This window comes from Sminthopsis crassicaudata, chromosome 4 (assembly GCF_048593235.1).
Source record: "Sminthopsis crassicaudata isolate SCR6 chromosome 4, ASM4859323v1, whole genome shotgun sequence".
NCBI classification, from domain to species: domain Eukaryota; kingdom Metazoa; phylum Chordata; class Mammalia; order Dasyuromorphia; family Dasyuridae; genus Sminthopsis; species Sminthopsis crassicaudata.
In genome coordinates, this window is record NC_133620.1 from 27799294 (window position 1) to 27818158 (window position 18865).

The following is an 18865-nucleotide window of genomic DNA, read 5'->3' on the forward strand; positions in this document are numbered from 1 at the left end:
ACCTTTAAGAGAGCATATTTTTAAGAAGTTCTAACAAGCCTACTCTCTAGGAGGAGGAGTCTGATTCATTCCTACGTCTACCTTCATTCTGGCTGGAGACATTGGGGAAGCCGAGAGGCTGAAGGCTGAAGGACTAACCTTTGGATTTGGAGACATTCGGACAAGAGCTCTCCGGAGTCAAGAAGAGAGATAGGCCTCTACTAAAGCAGAAAAAGATTCAGGATTTTGAAGGACACAATATAGGATCTGGACTTTAACTCCTGCCTGCATTTGGGATTATTGAACTTAACTGAAGCTAAGGCTGCCTCCAGAAGCCCCCCAAGAGATCTGCTCAAAGAGAATGATTATAATTTAAAGAACAAGAACATTACACTAGCCTGCTTCCACCAAATCTCCTCAGATGCACTGGGCTCCCCACACCCTGTCTGATAGAGAGACCATTCAAATCAAGCCCCCGATCTGATACACATTCAGGAAACGTCACCTTTGGGCCTCCCCCTTTCCCCTCACCCCACAGAGACTGAGCCGCCTATTAGGGCCCCTAACTACTACCCTCTTATATATCCAGGCAAACCTCAGCCTGAGTTAATTCCCATGTGAGGCACAGAATACCAAGAAGAGTGTACCTGAAGACCTCCTTCTTTCTCCCCAGCAGGCCCAGGAGGCCACCCAGGGCTCAAGAATGCTCCTGTTCCCTGAACATCCCTCCGGGGAGTCCCATGAAGCAGTACAGTATGGTGGAAATACGTCACCTCGGGGCCAGGCAGTCTGGCTGTGGACAATCACATCTGTTGCTTCCTAGAGTGATTCTTGTTAAGTAGCTTCCTTTCTCTGAACCTCAGTTTCCTCCTCTCTAACATGGGGTCCCACCCTCGCATGACCTACGGCACGTCCATCAATGTGAGGACCAAATGAGATGACATCTAGGAAGCATTCTGCAAACCCTAGTTTGCTCTGGGATTGTCTTTGGATGTGTCTTGGGCAAAGTTTGGGGGCCTGGTTTGACCAGGGAGAGTTGGCACAGATGGCACTGCCCTCCCCATCCTTCTCTCTTCCTGCCCTCTGCCTAAGGTTCTCTCCACTATTGGCCTGAGCCCTGATCTCCAGAGGCGTCTGAAGGCAATATAATACTGAACACAATTTCTGAAAAACTGCTCCCCACGTCCCCGTCAGGGGGCAGATACTAGGACTGCTGCCCCCGTTTTTTGGATGAAGAGAGTGACTCAGAAGAGACGGGAGGGGAGCCACTCTCCTGTGGTTTGATGGCTAACAAATATCCCCCCAGCCCAGATCCACCTTCTGCTCTCACGACTCCAAATACCGACAGGAAGCAGTACCCCAGGAGAAGCCAGCACCGTGTGGAGGGACAGTAGCTCCCAGGGAGCAGCTGGGGGGAGGGGTCCCACCAGAGTCTCTTACTGCAGGCGGCCTGTAGACTCAGCTGCTCACATCCGTGGGCTGGCTCTGGGCCCTGAGGGAATTCAGACTAGGGCCTAGCCTGGAATCAGGACCAAGGTCAAGGCCAAGGGACAGGACTAGGGGGCTCAGCCTAGGGCTTAGGGACAGGACCCATGCTCAGACAGGGACCAAGGTCAGGACTTGGGCAGTGGGATGGCTCAGAGCAGCGGGCTTGGAGTCAGGAATACCTGATTACAAATCCAGTCTCAGACACTGACTAGCTGTGTGATCCTGGGCAAGTCACTTCCCTTAATTTCCCTCAGTTTCCTTGACTGTAAAATGGGGATAAGAGTAACCCCTATCTGCCAGGTTTGTGGGGAAGTTTGTAAAAAGCACTTAGTACAGTTCTTGGCCCACGGCAGTTTCCATATAAATGTCACTCTTGTTGTCATTGATTTTGGAGCCATTGGTGGGGCTCAAACTGGGGCCAGACCTAGCCAGGACCAGAGTCAGCGGCTGGATTCAGCCCAGAGTCAAGGTCAGAGGTCAGTCCAGGAGCAGGGTCAGGGCCCAGCCCAGAGGCAGGATCAGAAGTCAGCCCAGAGTCAGGGTCAGGGTCAGGGCCAGAGCCCGGGGCTGGGGCAGTGAGCAACAGTCCCCAGCCGCATAAGGAGAGAGTGGCTAGGGCGGAGGACGAGGGCGGGGGCCGTGGGCCGGGCTGGCAGCGTGGCGGAGGCGGGGCCACAGGAGGGGCGGGTCGCGATCCCCGGACCGGAGCCTCCCCGGGGCTGGACCAGCAGAAGAGCAACCGCGGCCGCAGCTGCCTCCAGCGCCCGGAGGCCGGCCCCACGCGGCACAGAGAGCTCCCGGACGGGCGGGCAGACGGACGGACGGACGGACAGGCGGACGAACATCGGCTCGCCCCTTCGAACGCCTGGCCGGGCCCTGCCGGGTGAGTAGCTCTGGCACCCACCCCGGGGCCCCGCCCCCCGCCGGAATCTAGCTCGGCACTCGCTGGGTTTCGCTCACCGCCCCCCCCCCCCCCCCGTGCCGGGCCGGGCCCGACCCTTCTGGGGGGCCGACCCGAGCCGGCTCCGGGTACCGAGCGTCCAGGGGCCCGCCGCAGGGCTGCGCGAGGGGACCCGGGCCAGGGCTCAGGACTGCGCGAGGGAAAGGCGGGGGCCGGGCAGCAGGACTCTGTGAGGGGAACCTGGGACCGGGCCAGGAAACGGGCTCTTCTGGGTCTCGGGGCGCGGGGGCGGGGGAATCCAGGCTTTCTCCTCAGGAAAGCCCCTTTCTAAGCCCGGGAGAACGGGTCCGAGGCTCCGGGGCGGAGGAGGAGCCGGGGCTGGAGGCAGGGCCCGGGTGCCAGTCCCAGGTCCGACAGGTTCCTTTCCCAAGCCCCACCTGCCGGGCTTCGGGAGCGCCGCCTTAATCGGACCCTTCCGACCTTAGCCCGTGAGAGGAGCGTGGGCTTGTCTGGGCGTCCGGCTTCCCAGCGCTCCCCCCGGGAGGGTCTTAAGTCCCCGCCGCGTCTCGGGCTTTCCCTGGGGAAAAGCGAAGGTTCGTGGGAGCGATTCCGAGGCTTGGTTTAAATCACCTGGGGGCCAGCCCCGCTCCGAGTGACCTCATGTGGGCAGGGCAGCCTTCCTGGAGGAGGTGTGCTCGAGGCAGCGCTTTGGAAGGAGCTGAGACCATTGGCTGTTAGAGATCACCCGGGAGGAGACTAATCTGAAGAAGCTTCAAGCGGGCGAGTCCGGAGCCCTCCTGTCCTACAGACCTAACTCAGTGCCCCCCTCCCCCCCAATGCCTGAAACCTCAAGGGGAAGGCAGGACAGAATGCCCTGATGCAAAGGGGGGAAGGGGGATAAGAGCAAAGGGGTATCCAGCGGAGGCCAGTCTCGCTGAGGGTGGGGGATACAGCTTCCTTTTCAGCCAGCCCTTGAAGGCAGGCCAGCGTCGTGGTCCCCGCTTTCCTAAAGGGAAAACAGGCCCAGAATGTGAGATGATTTCTCTGGGGTCTCGGTTTCTAGGGGGAAAGCCCCAGCCCCGGGCCGGGCTCTGCACAATGAACACTAGACCTAGGAGGGAACCTGAGATGGCAGGGAGAGCCTCTGGTACAGTGGAGGAAACTGAGGCTAAGTAAGAACAGGACTTCCCCCGGTTCGGATGTCCCAGAGCCCTCTCTCCCAGGCTTGAGCTTTTCCTCAGAAGCCCAACTGGGAAACCGCCATCCACATCCAGAGAAAACTATGGAGTCTGAATGTGGATCGAAGCATAGGATTTTCCCTTTTATTCTTTTTTGGTTGTTGTTGTTGTTGGGGGTTTTTGGTTGTTGTTTTGTTTTGTTTTTCTGTCTCCTGTTTTTTCTCGTTTGATCTGATGTTTCTTGCTCAGCATAATGAATATGGAAACATGGCCCATGTTTAACCTACATCAAATGGTTTGCTGTCTCAGGGAGCTGAGGGGGAATGGGAGAAAAAATTGGAACACAACATTTGGCAAAGGTGAATGTTGAAAAGCATCTTTGCATAGAATTGCAAAAAATACTATTTTTAAAAAGGAACCCTCTGATCTGAATTCTCAAAGTTGTCCTGGTGGGGGTGCTGTAGGGGACTGGCCTGGACCTGGGAGAAGAGAACAGGGAGCAGGGGGGAGAGGGAGTTGCAAGGGGCTAAATGAGGCTCTCACAGGATAGGAGAGGCTGAATCAGGATGCAGTGCGTGCCCCTTCCCTGGAGGCTGGGGCAGAAGCTGGATGCTCACTTGTCTGCGATGCTCCAGTGGGGATCCCTCCTTGTATGAGCAGAACCAACAACTCTTAAGGGAACTGCCAACTCCACTTCTGTGATTCTGTGAACCTGGGGAGGGGCCAGGGAAGGCAGGAAACAGAGGGATTCTCCTCTGTTTGCAAAAAAAGCTGTCTGCTCTCATTCTTCTTCTTCTTATTATTATTATCTCCCTGAGTCCACACCAAACCCCTGGGAATCCCAGAGCTGGGATCAGCCCATGAGGTTTTCTACATTTTACAAAGAAGGCTCACACCTGCCCCAGACTCACCTTCAAGGTCCCTCAGTCCAGCATCCATGAGCACCTGCATAAGCTCTGTGCTAGACCCAGGGATTCAGAGATAAGAATGAGAGCCATTCTCTCAGAGAGCTCCCCTCCCCTGGGCCTTGTTCACACAAAGGCTGTTGGGTCATAGGAGCAGTGTATTTTAAGCTGAAAACTGCTAGAGCCATTTCATCACCCCCCCCCCGCCCTCCAGGAAAACTGGTCCCTGTCCTAGGGAGGGCTGATGCTACTGGGCAAGGGCTTCTCACTTGAGTCCAGTCTCTAGTGCCAGTCACCTCCAGAAGTCCACTGGACCAGGAGTCAGGAAAGAGACCTATTTTTGATATTCAGTTTTCCCCACTCAGAGACTCAGTTTCCCCTGCTGTAAAATGGAGACAATTAGTCTTCATACTCTCTATCTTTCAGAGGCTTATGGGGAAAGTAGTTTATTCATTTCAAAGCTTCAGAGAACCAGGCAGGCAAGTTCCTGCCTCCTGTTCTTGCCCCTTCCTCCCTCAAGCTATAAAGTTTATCCTATTCATCTTCCTGCTTCCTCCCCATCACCCGGGATGTGGCCTTGCCCAAAGCAGCCCACAGGATGGTCCTGTGTCTGAAGCAGCAGGAAAAAAGAAGCAGCCTGCAGAGCCCCTTCACACTGTAGTTCTTCCCAAGTCCCTCTGCTCCAGGCAGGAGGGCAGCTTCTCTTTTGGGAGGCCTCTTAAGGGCCCATTTCTCTGGGACCTCTTCTTCCTGCTTCCCATAAGGTTCAGTCTCTGGCCCTTAAGTGTCTTTACCTTTGTTCAGGGACAAACAGAGCAGCTTCCTGATCGTGAGCTGAAGGAGATTCAGAGACTGCCCAGGGAGGGGGGGAAAGAGGGCTAGATGTGCTTGCTGTCATGGATTCATCTCCCCTTTCTGGGAGGGAAGGAGAAGAGAAGGGATGGATTCAGGGCTGTATCTTAGATAGAAGCTTGTGTGTGAGAGAGAGAGAAAAAGAGAGAGACAGAGACATGAACTCTGAGTAGGATGGACAGACGAGATGCTTTCCAGACCAGTCCCAACAACCCTTAGCCATACTCCCGAGAAAAGCGAGGATGATTATTCCAGCTCGGAAAGTGCTTTGTCAGTATTGCTGAAGGTCTCCATGTTTCAAAGCACACAAGGCTATCAGCGGCCTGACCCTGAGTATTTCATCTCCGTGTGTTCCCAGCAGGGGCTACTCGAGGCCATTTCTAAGGGCCCTTTCAGCGCTAAGGAACAAGAGGGGGCTACCGGTGGGTAAGACCCCCACGCCTGTCCCCTGCCTGAATCACTAGGATTCTATAGAGAGAAACAATCAGGTTCTGAGAGCTTGATTTGCTTAAGAGCATTGCTAAGGCCCCAGCCATCCAGGGAAGGATCCGGGCATCCCTCGTGAGTGACCAGCCTGAGGTTTCCCAACCCTCCTCGGATTCAGCGTAGAAGCACCGTGCCTTTGGGCCCCCCAGAGAGGAGGGACCAGAGTGAGCTGAGCCCCTGACAATGCCCCCATCCCACCCCCGTGCCATGAATGTTGGCTATGAGTCAGACATATCCCGCTGCCTATCTCCTCGGACATCAGAGAACCACATCCTCAAGAGAGGAGGCCTGGGAGAGGAGAAGCAGCTCTTCAAGGGAGCCATAAGCATCAGACCTCTGACAGGAGGCTTGGGGAGGAGGGAGTGCAATCCAGACAGGACCTGGAGTGGGGCCATGTAGGGTCATGTTTGGGGAAAGGGGAAAGCTGATTGGCTAAATCGCAGAGTGTCTGAAGGGAAACAAGGCTGGAAAGTCAGACTGGAACCCAATTGTGAAGGGCCTTCCATGCCGTTTCCTTTCCCCGTTCCTAAGTCCCTTTCGGCCTGGTCTCCTGGACATCTGGAAGCAGGCCAACTGCTTTTAACTGTTATCCCATGTCCATCCTTAGCCTATAAGTGAAGGCACAGAAATAGAATGGAGAACTTATATTTTGAACTGACAATCAACAAGCATTTATTAAGCACCTACTATATGCCAGGGACTGTACTAAAAGCACTGATACAAAAAAAGGGCAAAAGCCCATCATTCCTTGCCCTCGAAGAGTTCACATTCTGGTGACAACAAATAAATTATTAGATACACAAAAGAAACCAGAAGGAAGGCAGTCTGAGAAGGGAAGGATCAACGGTCAAGGGTTCTGGGAAAAGCCTCTTATAGAACGTGAGGCTAGAGTTGAGTCTTGAAGGAATCTAGGAAGCCTAGCTGAGGAAGAAAGGTCTCCCAGGCAAGAGGGACAGCCAGTACAAAGGCAAGGAGGTAGGAAATGCAGCAAGAATGCCCGTGGGAGCTGGATGGTTGTGTATGTAGGAGGCCGTAATGTATAAGGTTAGAAAGGAAGGAAAGAACTAGGTCATGAAGTATCTTAAAGGTCCTTTGCTCAGAAGACTTCTGTGTTGGAAGGCCAAGGGGACTTGGACTTTGATCAACATGGACTGGCTCGGGGTCCTCCCTCTGCCCAAGAATATGAGCTGGGGGCTGGGGGTTGGGGAGGGGGACTGAAGAGAGCCTTATTTAAATGGGTCAGCCTTTGTTCTAGAAAGGAAGTGAACTGTCCAGAGCCAGAGGCAGCAGCTGTGTCTACATAAAGCTTCTGCAGAGTCATCCACTCTCCTTCTCCCCAGCCCCCATGACTAGCAGAACCCAAGGCTGAAGCAGTTGATTGAGGCTGAAGAACAATTTGAGTTTATGGGAAATCAGGTCCCTTTGGATGAGCCTTGAGCTTGCCCTGGCTCCCTGCTTGGAGAGCTCGCGGGCTAAGAGAGACGGGGCACCCCGCCAGCCTGTGCACCCCTAGAAAGAGCAGTAGATGATATGTTGGCCGTACAAGAGCTGCACAAAAGAGCCTATAAGTGTCAGTAACGAATACGGGACAGATCAAATCCATAGGTGTCGAAAGGGTACGATACTAAAGGAGGTAAGAGCGAGGGCAGAGTCCAGGGCTTATCAGAGTTCTGCCTGTGAGTCAACAGTGGGCTATAAGAGCCAAGAAAGCAAAGGTTGATTGGGAGGAGGAGGGGAGAGTCCCTTTGGCCAGGCCACAAGTGTTCTGCCCTGGGCACCACAGAGAAGGGGAGTCTCCAGAGGAGAGACACGCCCAAAGGTGAGGGCACCAGGGTGTGCCTTCTCCTGAAAGAAGTGTCTCAGCTGAAGGAACAGGTGGTGTTTAACCCAGAGAAAAAGAGACTGGGGGAGGAGAGGAAGGCCTGAGAGATGCCCTCCACTATCTGGAGAGCTATTGTGGAGAGAGGGATGAGTTTTGTTCTCCTGGCCCCAGAGCCAGAACGAGAAGCAGATTTTCCCCACACTGAGTGCTCTCTGCAAAGTGATGGACAGATGGCCGGTTCCTCCCCCGGGGTCTCCAAGCAGATGCTCGTGGAAGATGGGTTATCAGGTGGCCATTTCTCTGGAAGAGCTCCAGACCTTTGTCCCCACCGTGGCTGGTTCTGTCTCCTCTGGCTACCAGCGCCTTTCCCTGCCCAGCCACACAGCACTGTCCTTGGCAGGAAAGGGGGAAAGCCAATTTCTCTTCGTGGCCCCCAGAGCCAAGCAGGGCTTCACCACTAAAATTTGCTGAATTAGCGTCTTCCTGGGTGAGCCCATTCTTTCCCACCCCCACCCCCCATTGTGGAGAGCCAACCCGCTCAGTCCTTCCCCTCTGTGGCTTCTCCTCTCAGGGCTCTTTCCCCCACCTCCCCAGCCTGCAGCCCACACATCCTGCTGAGCTCTTTCCTCTTTCAGCCAGAAAAACCGGAAAAAGCTTTTTGGGCAGAAGCGTCCCTCCCCCCGTGCCCTGGGAATCCCCCAGCCAACCGGACACGGGATATCCAGGAGGAAGTGTCCCACTGCCAACCAACACAAAACACGGGCAGCTGTGATCAGGCAGGCCTTTGTGTCCAGACCCCTGCCTCGGGACTGTCCCTCTGGCAGAGCTTGAGAGAAGGTTCTCGCTCTCCAGGAAGACGATGCCCGGCGCCTTGGCCCAGCAGGGCCGGAAGGACCTACGTTGAGGGTGGCTGCCCATGGCCCTGGTCCTTAAGCCTTCCATATATGGCAGAAGGAGAGCATGGAGCCCATGACCTAACCTGGGTCTGGAACAGATGCCAGCCTGGGCCATTCCCAGACCTGCCAGTGCCCCAGAGGAGCCGCTAAGGGCATCAGGAAGGGCTTGGAAGCCGCTGTGACAGTGTGAATGGGCGGGCCTTGACTGCACATGGGAGGCCCTTAAGAAACGTCAAGTGTGAATTCAAGCAGGAAACTTCCCGAGGAGGTGGCGTTTGGGGCGGGCTTGGAAAGCGAGGTGGGATGTCAGGATGGGGGATATAGGAAGGCAGACATTCCCAGTGAAAAAAACAGTGAAAGGAGGTAGGAAGAGTCCAGACTCCCAGATCCCGGGGGGTCCATCCCCCTAAGCCCCTCATTGTACAGCAGAGGGAACTGAGGCTGCAGCAGGCCAGGACAAGGTGAGCAGGACGTCCCAGAAGGAGAGGGCTCGCCACTCACGGCTCCATCTGTCTCTTGTAGGCCCGAGCTGCGCCAGCCCCCGCCATGGCTTTGTGCCTGAAACAGGTGTTCAACAAGGACAAGACGTTCAGGCCCCGGAAGCGCTTCGAGCCGGGCACCGAGCGCTTTGAGCTCTACAAGAAGGCACAGGCCTCCTTGAAGTCGGGCCTGGACCTGCGGGCCGTGGTGCGGCTGCCGCCTGGGGAGAGCATCAACGACTGGCTGGCTGTGCACGTGGTGGACTTCTTCAACCGCATCAACCTCATCTATGGCACCATGGGCGAGTGCTGCACAGAGGCCAGCTGCCCGGTGATGTCGGGCGGCCCACGCTACGAGTACCGCTGGCAGGATGAGCAGCAGTACCGCCGGCCCGCCAAGCTGCCCGCCCCCCGCTACATGGCACTGCTCATGGACTGGATCGAGGGGCTCATCAACAACGAGGCTGTCTTCCCCACCCAAGTGGGTGAGTGCCCTGGCCGTTGGAGGAAAGTGAGGACTGGGGGTGTTGGGAAGCCCAGGGGAGAGGGGACAGGAGGAGGCAGATGCAGGGGGGCCTGGGAGCTGAGCAGGAAAATGACCCTGGCAGGGAGCCTGGAAGCTGAGTGGAGACAAGGCCCTGCCGAGGAGCCCAGGAGCTGAGCAGGGATGGTCCTGCCAGGAAGTGCATGGCCTAGCAGGGATATGACCCTGCTCCCAGGAACCCAGGAGCTGAGCCTCTGGCCTGAGTAGAGACACAGAGCTCCCTGGAGCTCCTTGGGGGTAGGACTGTAATGACAGTCCCTGAGTAGGAGACAGGGCCCTGGAGGGGGAGTGTTGGGGATCCTGGGAGGAAAGAACACAGTGATTGTACTCTCCTTCTCATCTTATCTCCTCCGCCCAGAAGCTGGGGCTGTGGTTTAGGCCTTGACTATCTCCAACCCACCCCAGTTGCTGAGGTATCCCTGACCTTGGTCTGCTGGGGGTGGGGATAAAGATGACCCCCTAAGGAGAGATACTGCAGGCAGAGTAGCTTGTGGGGCCTCAACCCTGTAGCCCACCCAGCCCAGCTCCCTCTCTGGGATATAGGGCTCCCTGTGGCCTGTGTTGATGCAGGCCCTTCTCACTCTGTGGTACGACTTTTCCCCAGTAGCTGTCCTTCATATTGTGGCAGGATCATTGGATTGGCTTGGATCTTTCCAGTAAGAGCTCCCTAACACTAAAGATATTCATGAGCACCGGGTAACCCCTGGAGGGTCCTACTTTGAGAAGGAGGTAGGTCCAGGGGAACTTGGAGCTTCCTTCCAGCCTGGAGAATCTCAAAGCCTCTTACTCATCCCCTCAGAAAGCAACCCTTCTCATAAGGAATGGAGAAGCCATGGGAGAGGCGTGGGGGAGGAAGAGCTTACGATCTCAAGAAAAACTTGGGAAAATCTAGAAATGGCAGAGGGCAGAGTGGGATGAGGTCATGCTGTCAAAGGGACAAGGAGGATCTAGCCTAGAGAACCAAAGAGATACAGGCCAGTGGTGGGTGGAGTCAGTGCCTTTGCTCATCTTGTAACCTTAGTCAAGCTGCTGCTCTTGTCTGGATGTCTACCTCCTTATCTCTAAGGGCACCTGAGTAGCCTCCAAGGTACTTTGCAGCACTTGCTCCATGAGCCTGGGAAAGAGCCATAGCTTCCTGAGGGAGTCACAACTCCTGACAGTATGGCAGAGGGGGCTTAGAACCAACAGGTCTGGGATCGATCCTTTGCCTCAATCAGGCCTCCTTTGGAAGACTGGGTTCATTTCTGGGTACCACATTTTAAAGAGGACATTGACCAACTGCCTGGATGGGGAATAGCCTTGAAGTCATATCTTAGAAGGATTTGTTGAGGGAAGTGGGAATATTTAACCTGAAGAAGGGAAGGCTCAGGAAGACATGAAAGCTCTCTTGGACATTTGAAGGGCTTTTATATGGAGGAAGCTCAACCTTGTTCTGCTAAATCCCTGAGGTGAGAACTAAGAGCAATAGAGTGAGAAGGAATGTTGCAAAGATGCTAAATCCATCTAGAAGTCAGTAAGAACTTACTAAAGTGCATTGGACTATCAGGAACTTGGGCTGTCTCAGGAACTTCCTAAAGCAGATTGGGCTATCTCAAGAACTTGCTAAAGTAGATTGGGCCATCTCAGGAAGAAGTGAGCTCCCCATCTTTGGAGGCTGGGATGTTACAGCAGAGATTCCCTCTTAGATGGTCCTTCCAGCTCTCAGATTTCATGATTCTGACCTGAGATAGCAGATCAGATCTGCTTCCAGGCCTTGACTCACAGTCTTTCCAAGCTCTGTATCTCTGGTAGAGTCTTTGAGAGTCGCCTCTCATCCACACCAGAGAAGAAGCTCCTATGGATCAGCCAATTACAGACCCATGGCATGGGCCCAGGACTCTCCAGGGTTCAACATCTCACGTGTTTGGGGTCTAAATCATGTTCTCTCTCTTCCTGAGACTGGACAAAACAAATCACATAGGAGGCAAACTCCGTGACGCCCAAGTTCCAGGGACAAGCAGGAAGGAGGGTCTTACTCCCAGCCCCTGGCAGCTAAACTGGTCACTCTTCTCCCCTGGATCCATCCCTCCCCCAGAAAGCCATCTGCAAGTCTCTTTCCTTCCCAGACTGCAAGCTAGCTAGCCCTGGGGCCCTTGCTACAGCCTTCTCACCTCCCTTCCTGTCTGGAACCAATCATCGGCCTCTGCCAGTCACCCTGCACCTCACCTTTTCCATATAGGTGTTCTGTTACACCCGTGAGATAACATTGTTCTCCAGGAAACTATGGGTGTAACTGCTTTGCTAGGAGATAGCAGAATCCCCGAATCCCCCCTTGGAAAGGACCTCTGAAGTCATCCAGTCCCAATGGCATCTCCAACAGGTGCCATCCAGCCTTTATTTGCATATCTCCCCTAACTGGGAGCTCACTTCTTGAAAAGGCTGCCCATGTGCTCATACAGCTTGGAGTGAAAGATTTCTGCTTGATAGCAGGAAGGACTTTCTTACCACTGGCTATAATATGGCTATTAATATTAATATGGTGTTCTTGAAATAGGCTGAGAAAAGACTCGGAAATGCTATTTTTTTTCCATCTGGTGAATGGAGTGAGGACTTTTATGGTGTCAGTTGCCAGTTTGCCAATGTTGAAGGGTGGCAACCATTTCAAGCACTTAATAACTATTAGTCACATGGATGATTTTTTTAAAAAAGGAATACTATTTTCACCTCTTATTGGAGGCACCCATCCCTTTGCAGAGTCAAGAGGTCTACAAACATCACCCATTGTACATATTTTCATACTTTTTCCAATGTTTTGATCAGTTAGGTTGATTTTCTTTTTCTCTCTTTTTTTAATCTTTGAAAAATTGTTATTTGCTTTATGAGATAATTCTCTGGGAAGGGGAGAGATGGGGGGAAAAATCAAAATCAATACACATTTATTTTTTAAAAATTATGTTGGGAACAATGAGATGATTCAGGCCAATTCCAATGGACTTGTGATGGAGAGAGCCATCTACATCCAGAGAAAAGGCTGTGGGGACTGAGTGTGGACCACAACATAGTATTTTCACCTTTTTTGTTATTGTTTGCTTGACTTTTGTTTTCTTTCTCATTTTCTTTTCTTTTTTTGATCTGATTTTTCTTCTGCAGCATGATAATTGTGGAAATATGTATAGGAGAATTGCACATTTAACATAAATTGGATCACTTGCCATCCAAGGGAGGGGGTGGGAAGAGGGAAGGGAGAAAACATTTGGAACACAAGGTTTTTCAAAGGTGAATATTGAAAGCTATCTATGCATATATTTTGAAAACAAAAAGCTAAAAAAAAAAAAAAAAAAAAAAAAAAAAAAAAAAAAAAAAAAAGTATTGGGAGATAGGATCAAACTAGAGAGAGAGCTCCTCCTAGCTTTTTTTTTCAGGACTTCAACATCCTTATTTGCAGAGTTAGCAAAATGAGGTAGAGAAAACAGCTCTGCTTTGGGAGCCTGGAATCTGGCTCAGCTACTCCCCAACCATATTCATTAGGAGAAGAGGTCCTTATGCTGGGGATTACTCCATTGGTCAGTTTAATTCTGAGAAGTCAGAGTGAGTTTATCCCATATTGTATCACAGCAGCGGATTGCAGAAGATGGAGTTATTGAGTAAATTAATCAGAAGCATTTGTTAAGTGCCTACTGTGTGCCATGCATTAGAGATGCAAAGACAGAAACCCCCACCTTTCTGTCCTTTTCTTGGGTAACAGGGTCTACCTCCCTGGGATTTTCTTCCTTAAGCTTCAGAGTCTGATGACTTTGTTCTGTATGTTTGTGTGGGGATAAATGAGACCTTGTGGCAGGTTCCTGCTCTACCTTGTCTGTTTGTAGGTGATGGGAGTGAGCTGGAATGTGGCCTGGTCTGTTCTGGGCACTGAGGGGACTTACCCATGATGAGAAACAGTCCCAGGCTAGCCCCAAACATGGCAGTATGAGGCTTTCTGGAATACAACGACAAGGGGTAGTATGGAGCTGGGAAGGCCATCTCTTAAAGTAATTCTGGGACCATCCAGCACATGTTTGAAATGAAGGCTATTCTCTTTGAGCCTGATCATTTACTCACAGTCCCAGTGAGAAGCAGTGGGTGTGATGGGAAGAGTGTTGGGATTTGGAAGTTTGGATTCCAGCTTTGCCGTGAGCTACCTGCCTGATTGTGACCTTCACCCATTTTGGAGCCTCTGTTCCATCTCCTATAAAATTAGGAGGCCGTGTGTATACAGAAATATTTATAGCAGCTCTTTTCTTAGGACAAAGAGTTAGAAATTGAGGGGATGCTCATCAATTGGAGAATGACTGAATAAATTATAGTAGGTGATTATGATGGACTGTGGGAAATGATGGGCAGGATGCTCCCAGAAAAAAACTTGGAAAATCCTCCATGAACTGATACAAAGTGAATTATACTGGATACAAAGTAATAACAATGTTGTGGGATGATCAGCTATGAGTAACTTTGCTCTTCTCAACATTACAATGATCCAAGATCACTCTGAAGGACTTATGATGAAAAATGCTATGCAGAGAAAGAACTGGGTGTGTCTGAATATAGATGAGGCATACTATTCTTTTACTTTATTTTTCTTGAGGGTTATTGGGGGGAGGGGAGATTTGTTTTCTATATCACAACATGACTTTTATAGAAATATTTTGTATAACATCACATGTGCATTCTCAAAATTGGGGGACAGGAGAGAATCTGGAATTTAAAGTTTTAAAATAAATGTTAAAAATTGTTTTACATCTCATTGGGAAAAAAATCAAACTTACAATTAGAAAGCAGATTAGATGTGTCTGAGATCCCTTCAAATTTCCAATCCATGCTCTCCTGCCATCCTTGGGAGGAAGCCATTAGCAGCCTGGAGTCAATGACAAGATGTTTACATTTATAGAAGATTTAGTCTTGGCAATAGAGGTCTAACTGGGGCCTTCATTAACAAATTAGCACATTGTTTTTTTTTTTTCTTCTGAGAAAGAGTCTAAAAGTCTAAGGCCTTGTTAATCTACACTATTCTTTCTCTTTCATTCTGTTTTTTTTTCTTTGTTTTGCTGAGACAATTGGGGTTAAGTGACTTGCCCAGGGTCACACAGCTAGGAAGTGTTAAGTGTCTGAGACCAGATTTGAACTCTGGTCCTCCTGACTTCAGGGCTGGTGCTCTATCCACTAGGCCACCTAGCTGTCCCCATTCTCTGCTTTCAGGATGAAACTGAAGGCAGGGTGAGAGAGGCAGTGAGACTGGGCAGGAAGGCTCAGGACATGATCTCCGATTGAGACATAAATGGAAGATGAATTTTTGCCTCTCCTCTTTGTTCAGAATGGGGCAGAGACCCCACTATCCTGGCTCTTCTCCAGGAAAATTAGCTTGGACATGGGATGGAGTATACATGAGGGGACTGTAACACAGATTCAATGTCCAAGGGCCCTGATGTCCTGTCCTAAGGCTCTGGATGTTCAGGGACCCAGATATCTGCAGGTCAGGATTCCAGGGGTCTAGATTCTGAGTCAGTTCTTTCTCCCTCGCTTGCAGGAGTCCCCTTCCCCAAGAACTTCCAGCAGGTGTGCACCAAGATCCTGACCCGCCTTTTCCGAGTCTTTGTCCATGTCTACATCCACCATTTTGATGGCATCATCGCAATGGGGGCCGAGGCTCACGTCAACACATGCTACAAGCATTTCTACTACTTTATCCAGGAGTTCAGCCTCGTGGACCACCGGGAGCTAGAGCCACTGGTAAGACAGGTTTCCATCCCTGCTCCTACTACAGACTTCCTTACCCATCCTGTCTATTTCTCCAGGGCCTTAAGGCTTACTAGTCTCCCCCCCCCTCCCCGTCTTACCCCAGGTTCATTATTATTCCCATTTCATGGAGGAGGAAAGTGAAGGCCCCAGAGCCACACTTTGAACCTGGATCTCCTGCCCGCCAGTCAGGCCCACTCCTCCTCTCCAGGCCTGTTCCTCCTCCCCCTCCAGTTCTGTGGTTCTGTGTCTCAAGTCTTTGGCTGCTCTTTGCAGGACTTGATGGTATTGGGCGCGAGGTTGCTGTAAGAAAACCTAACGTATAAAATTCTGATGGTACCAAGTAGATAAATGGGGATGGTGAGATCACTGTTATCTATAGGGAGCCTTCCTGCCACAGACCATCACTGGGGAACCGCCCCTGGGTTCGAGGTCGCCATCTTCTCCAGAGAGGAATGCAGGGTGTGGGGAGGGGAGGGGCAGAACAGGCTCTGGGCCCAGGGGCTTCTTCATTCCCAGACCTGACCCTTGTCTACGTTTTCGACGTTCCAGAGAGAAATGACTGAGAGGATCTGTCACTGAGCCCCCAAGTGCCCGAGGAAGATGGTGACCTTTGACCTGAAGCACCCTGGACTTTGGTGGGGAAAAGGCCACTGCCCCCATGACTGTGGCCATGGAGAGACCCAAAGCCACTCTCCTCCTCTGGGGCCCCTCCCCCGAGGCCCCCAAACACCAATTCTTTTCTAGAGTATACCCACAGTCTCCTGCTGGAAGGAGTTGGGAAGGAATCAGAAAAAAGACAGAAAAGGGATACTTCAGAAACTGCTGGGAGGGAAGGTGTTGTGAAGCTGAAATTTCCTTCAGGAGACCTCCCCCCACCTTCACCCCAAGCCAGACAAGGCCCCAGAGCAGCCAAAGGGAGGCCGATGTTGGGTATGATTAGAACCCAAAATTCTTGGGCCGGCGCTAGGAGGGCCCTGAACGTCATCCTGTGAGATCCTTTGCCTTCAAGGGTCTGGCAATGAAGTCAAGGCATTTATTAAGTGCTTGTGGTATGCCAGGGACAGAGCTGAGGGCTGAGAGTGTGTCTGGCTGACTGGCTTCCCTATGTGACTCCATTCCTTCCTGTGCTTGCATATTCCTGAGTGACTCCATGGCCCCTTGCATCAGAGCTGAGGGCCTCATGCACACAGGCCATTAAGGGAACAATATTTCACTATTTTGGGGGGAGTTACCATTCCTCCCCCAGGGAGGACCCTCCAGGATTTAGGATTAAGAGGTAGCTCAGTGGACAGTTGGGACCCTGGTCCTGCCCCCCTCCTCCCCCCCCCCAAGGCCTCCCACGAAATGCTGGTTCCTATAGGAGTTGCCTTGTCCATCATCTGGATCCAAGCCCTCCCTGGGAAATGTGGAGGGCCCTGCTGCTCGTTAAGGGCATGTCCCTCCCCACCTCCAGACGCATTTTCAGGGATCAACCACAGCCCCCGCTCAGCAGGCCTTGCTTGCTACAAAATGGAATCCTGGGAGCCCTTGCCCAAAGCCACTGAGCTCTCGAGGCTGCTCTCTGGCTGTCAGGATAGCCCTCAAGAAGCTCTTTGGACTGAAGAGACCACTCTTGGATTCTTCCCCAAAGCTGGAGCAGATCCAGCCCTCTTGTGGCATCCCTTCTGGGAAAACCCCTCGCTTAGGCTGAAGCTAAAGGGATACCAGTGAGAGGAATGTGTAGAAAGGATGATGGAGGACGTTTCTTCCCCGTGTCCTCCCTCCCAGTCATTCCGGGCTTTCAGGCCCACACTTCCTTCACTCAGTGAAGACCCAAAAGAAGAATGGGAGAGGCCTGGGGCCTGTTGGGAATGAGCTCTCCCCGCTGCCATACCACTCGGTGCCTAAATGGGGTGCCACTGAGTCCTGCAGCCACTTGCCTCTGAGCCTGCCCCTGCCCCCATCTCTGAGCCAAAACTTGTGGGAGGGGGGAGACAGAGGAAGCTAACCCTTGCCCACAGGAAGCTTCCAGCCATAACTTCTCAGAATTCAGGCTCTCCTTTGCCTGCCCACCTTGTAAATTCTGATGGAAGCTTGGCTGGGACCAGAGCCAAGCCATTCTGAACCAAGGGGGGGCACCCCCTCACCCCCTGAGACCTGAGCCTCATTGACTGTTGCCATTCCCAGGAACACTTCATTCTGAAGACATGGAAGGGGTGGGGAGGGAGGGGGGAGGGGGGAGGGAGGATAGGAGGGCAGCAAGCTATGGTCTGAGTCTGGAGGGGATTCTGGGAAGCCTTGGCTTCTCTGTCCCCTACCTCACCCAGCACTCAGTGATCAGTCAGTGATTGGAATCACCCTTTGCTGGGCTCACTGCTGATCCACTGGGAAGAGGAAATTATTTTTTTAAGTAAAGGCAAAGAATGGCTTTTTTTTTATTTTAAACAAAGAAAAATAAAGAAGAAAGACAGCCTTCGTCTGGCCAGATGGGCTTCTTTGATGTCCAGAGTTTTAAAAAGCAACAACCACCACACCCTGGGGGAGCGCCTCAGCCTGAGAGCCCTGGCTCCAGGCCCTATCCTAGAGGGCTGGGCCTGAGGCCGAGAGGGTCCCGAGCCCTGACGTCTGGGGCCTCCACAAGAAGAATGAGGGCCTGGCCTCTCCTAGGACTGCTGAAGGCTGGTCCGTTAAGACTTCTGGGCTCTGCAAGGGAGAAATTTAGAAGGGAGAACTGACAGATCTGGCCCCCAAGACGGGTCCAAAGCAGGCTCCAGACCAGCCAGAACTGGCCCTTCTGGATCCCTTCTTGGGGCCTGCTCTGGGCTAGGGGACACAGCAAAGCTGAGCCCATGTTTCTCTGGGCTAAGGCCAGGCTCCCCCTCCCAGGGCTGGGGGGGCCTCTCAGCCCAGCCTCACCCACAGTGCCTGGAAGTGCCTCTGGGAGGTGCCGGGAAACCAAGCCCCAGAAGCTGGAAGGGGGGCTAGACCCCCCCCCCCACCACCACATCCCCCACACTTCCAGCCTTCCCTGGAGCACAGCTGGGCTTTTTCTAGGAAAGTTCTCCCAACCCATGACTAGCTCAATCCTCCACAGCTGTGGCTCCTCATTCTGCCTTCTGGGACTGAGCAGAACCGGAACAGCTGGCCAACCCGAAGGCAGCTCCCCAGACCCCGCCCCGGGACAGTAAGTCCCCTTCTCTTCTTGGACTCCCTGGTGCAGGCCATCGGTTCCTTACGCAGCTGTGGGGAAGGGGCCTGCCTGCCTCAAGTCTCTCCTCACTCCAATCCATCCCCCATTCAGTTATCCGAAGGATAACTGTTCTGAGCATGTCTCCCCCTACTTTGTAAAGTCCAGCCTCCCTGTCACCTCTAGAATCAATTATAACATCCTTCAGTCAGTCAATAAACTGATTGTGGGCTCTGGAGTTAGATCCATCTATGAACAAACATTCAGTAAGTACCTACTGTGTGCCAAGCATCATGCAAGAGTTAGAAAAGCAAAATACGGTCCCTGCCTTCAAGGAGCCCCCAATCTAATGGGGTCTTTAAAGCCTGCTGTTACCCCTCCCCAGATTTCTGGTCCCAATCTCCCAAGTACTGTTAGA

General features: G+C 52.5%; 1 protein-coding gene across 1 annotated transcript; it reads left to right on the forward strand.

The window, feature by feature from the left end:
• Window positions 1-2157: 2157 nt before the first annotated feature.
• On the forward strand, window positions 2158-17733 carry MOB3C (MOB kinase activator 3C). The gene is made up of 4 exons (XM_074266032.1): window positions 2158-2350; window positions 9030-9471; window positions 15070-15272; window positions 15831-17733. Exons 2-4 carry the CDS (start codon window positions 9054-9056, stop codon window positions 15858-15860), a joined length of 651 nt encoding a protein of 216 aa, XP_074122133.1. The 5' UTR covers window positions 2158-2350; window positions 9030-9053; the 3' UTR covers window positions 15861-17733.
• Window positions 17734-18865: the final 1132 nt, after the last annotated feature.

Bases quoted from the DNA above. Each gene is read 5' to 3' on its own strand.
- MOB3C (XM_074266032.1), top strand. From the start codon at position 9,054: ATGGCTTTGTGCCTGAAACAGGTGTTCAACAAGGACAAGACGTTCAGG. The intron at 9,472-15,069 runs GTGAGTGCCCTG...CCTCGCTTGCAG, and splicing joins TGTCTTCCCCACCCAAGTGG to GAGTCCCCTTCCCCAAGAAC. The intron at 15,273-15,830 runs GTAAGACAGGTT...TCGACGTTCCAG, and splicing joins ACCGGGAGCTAGAGCCACTG to AGAGAAATGACTGAGAGGAT.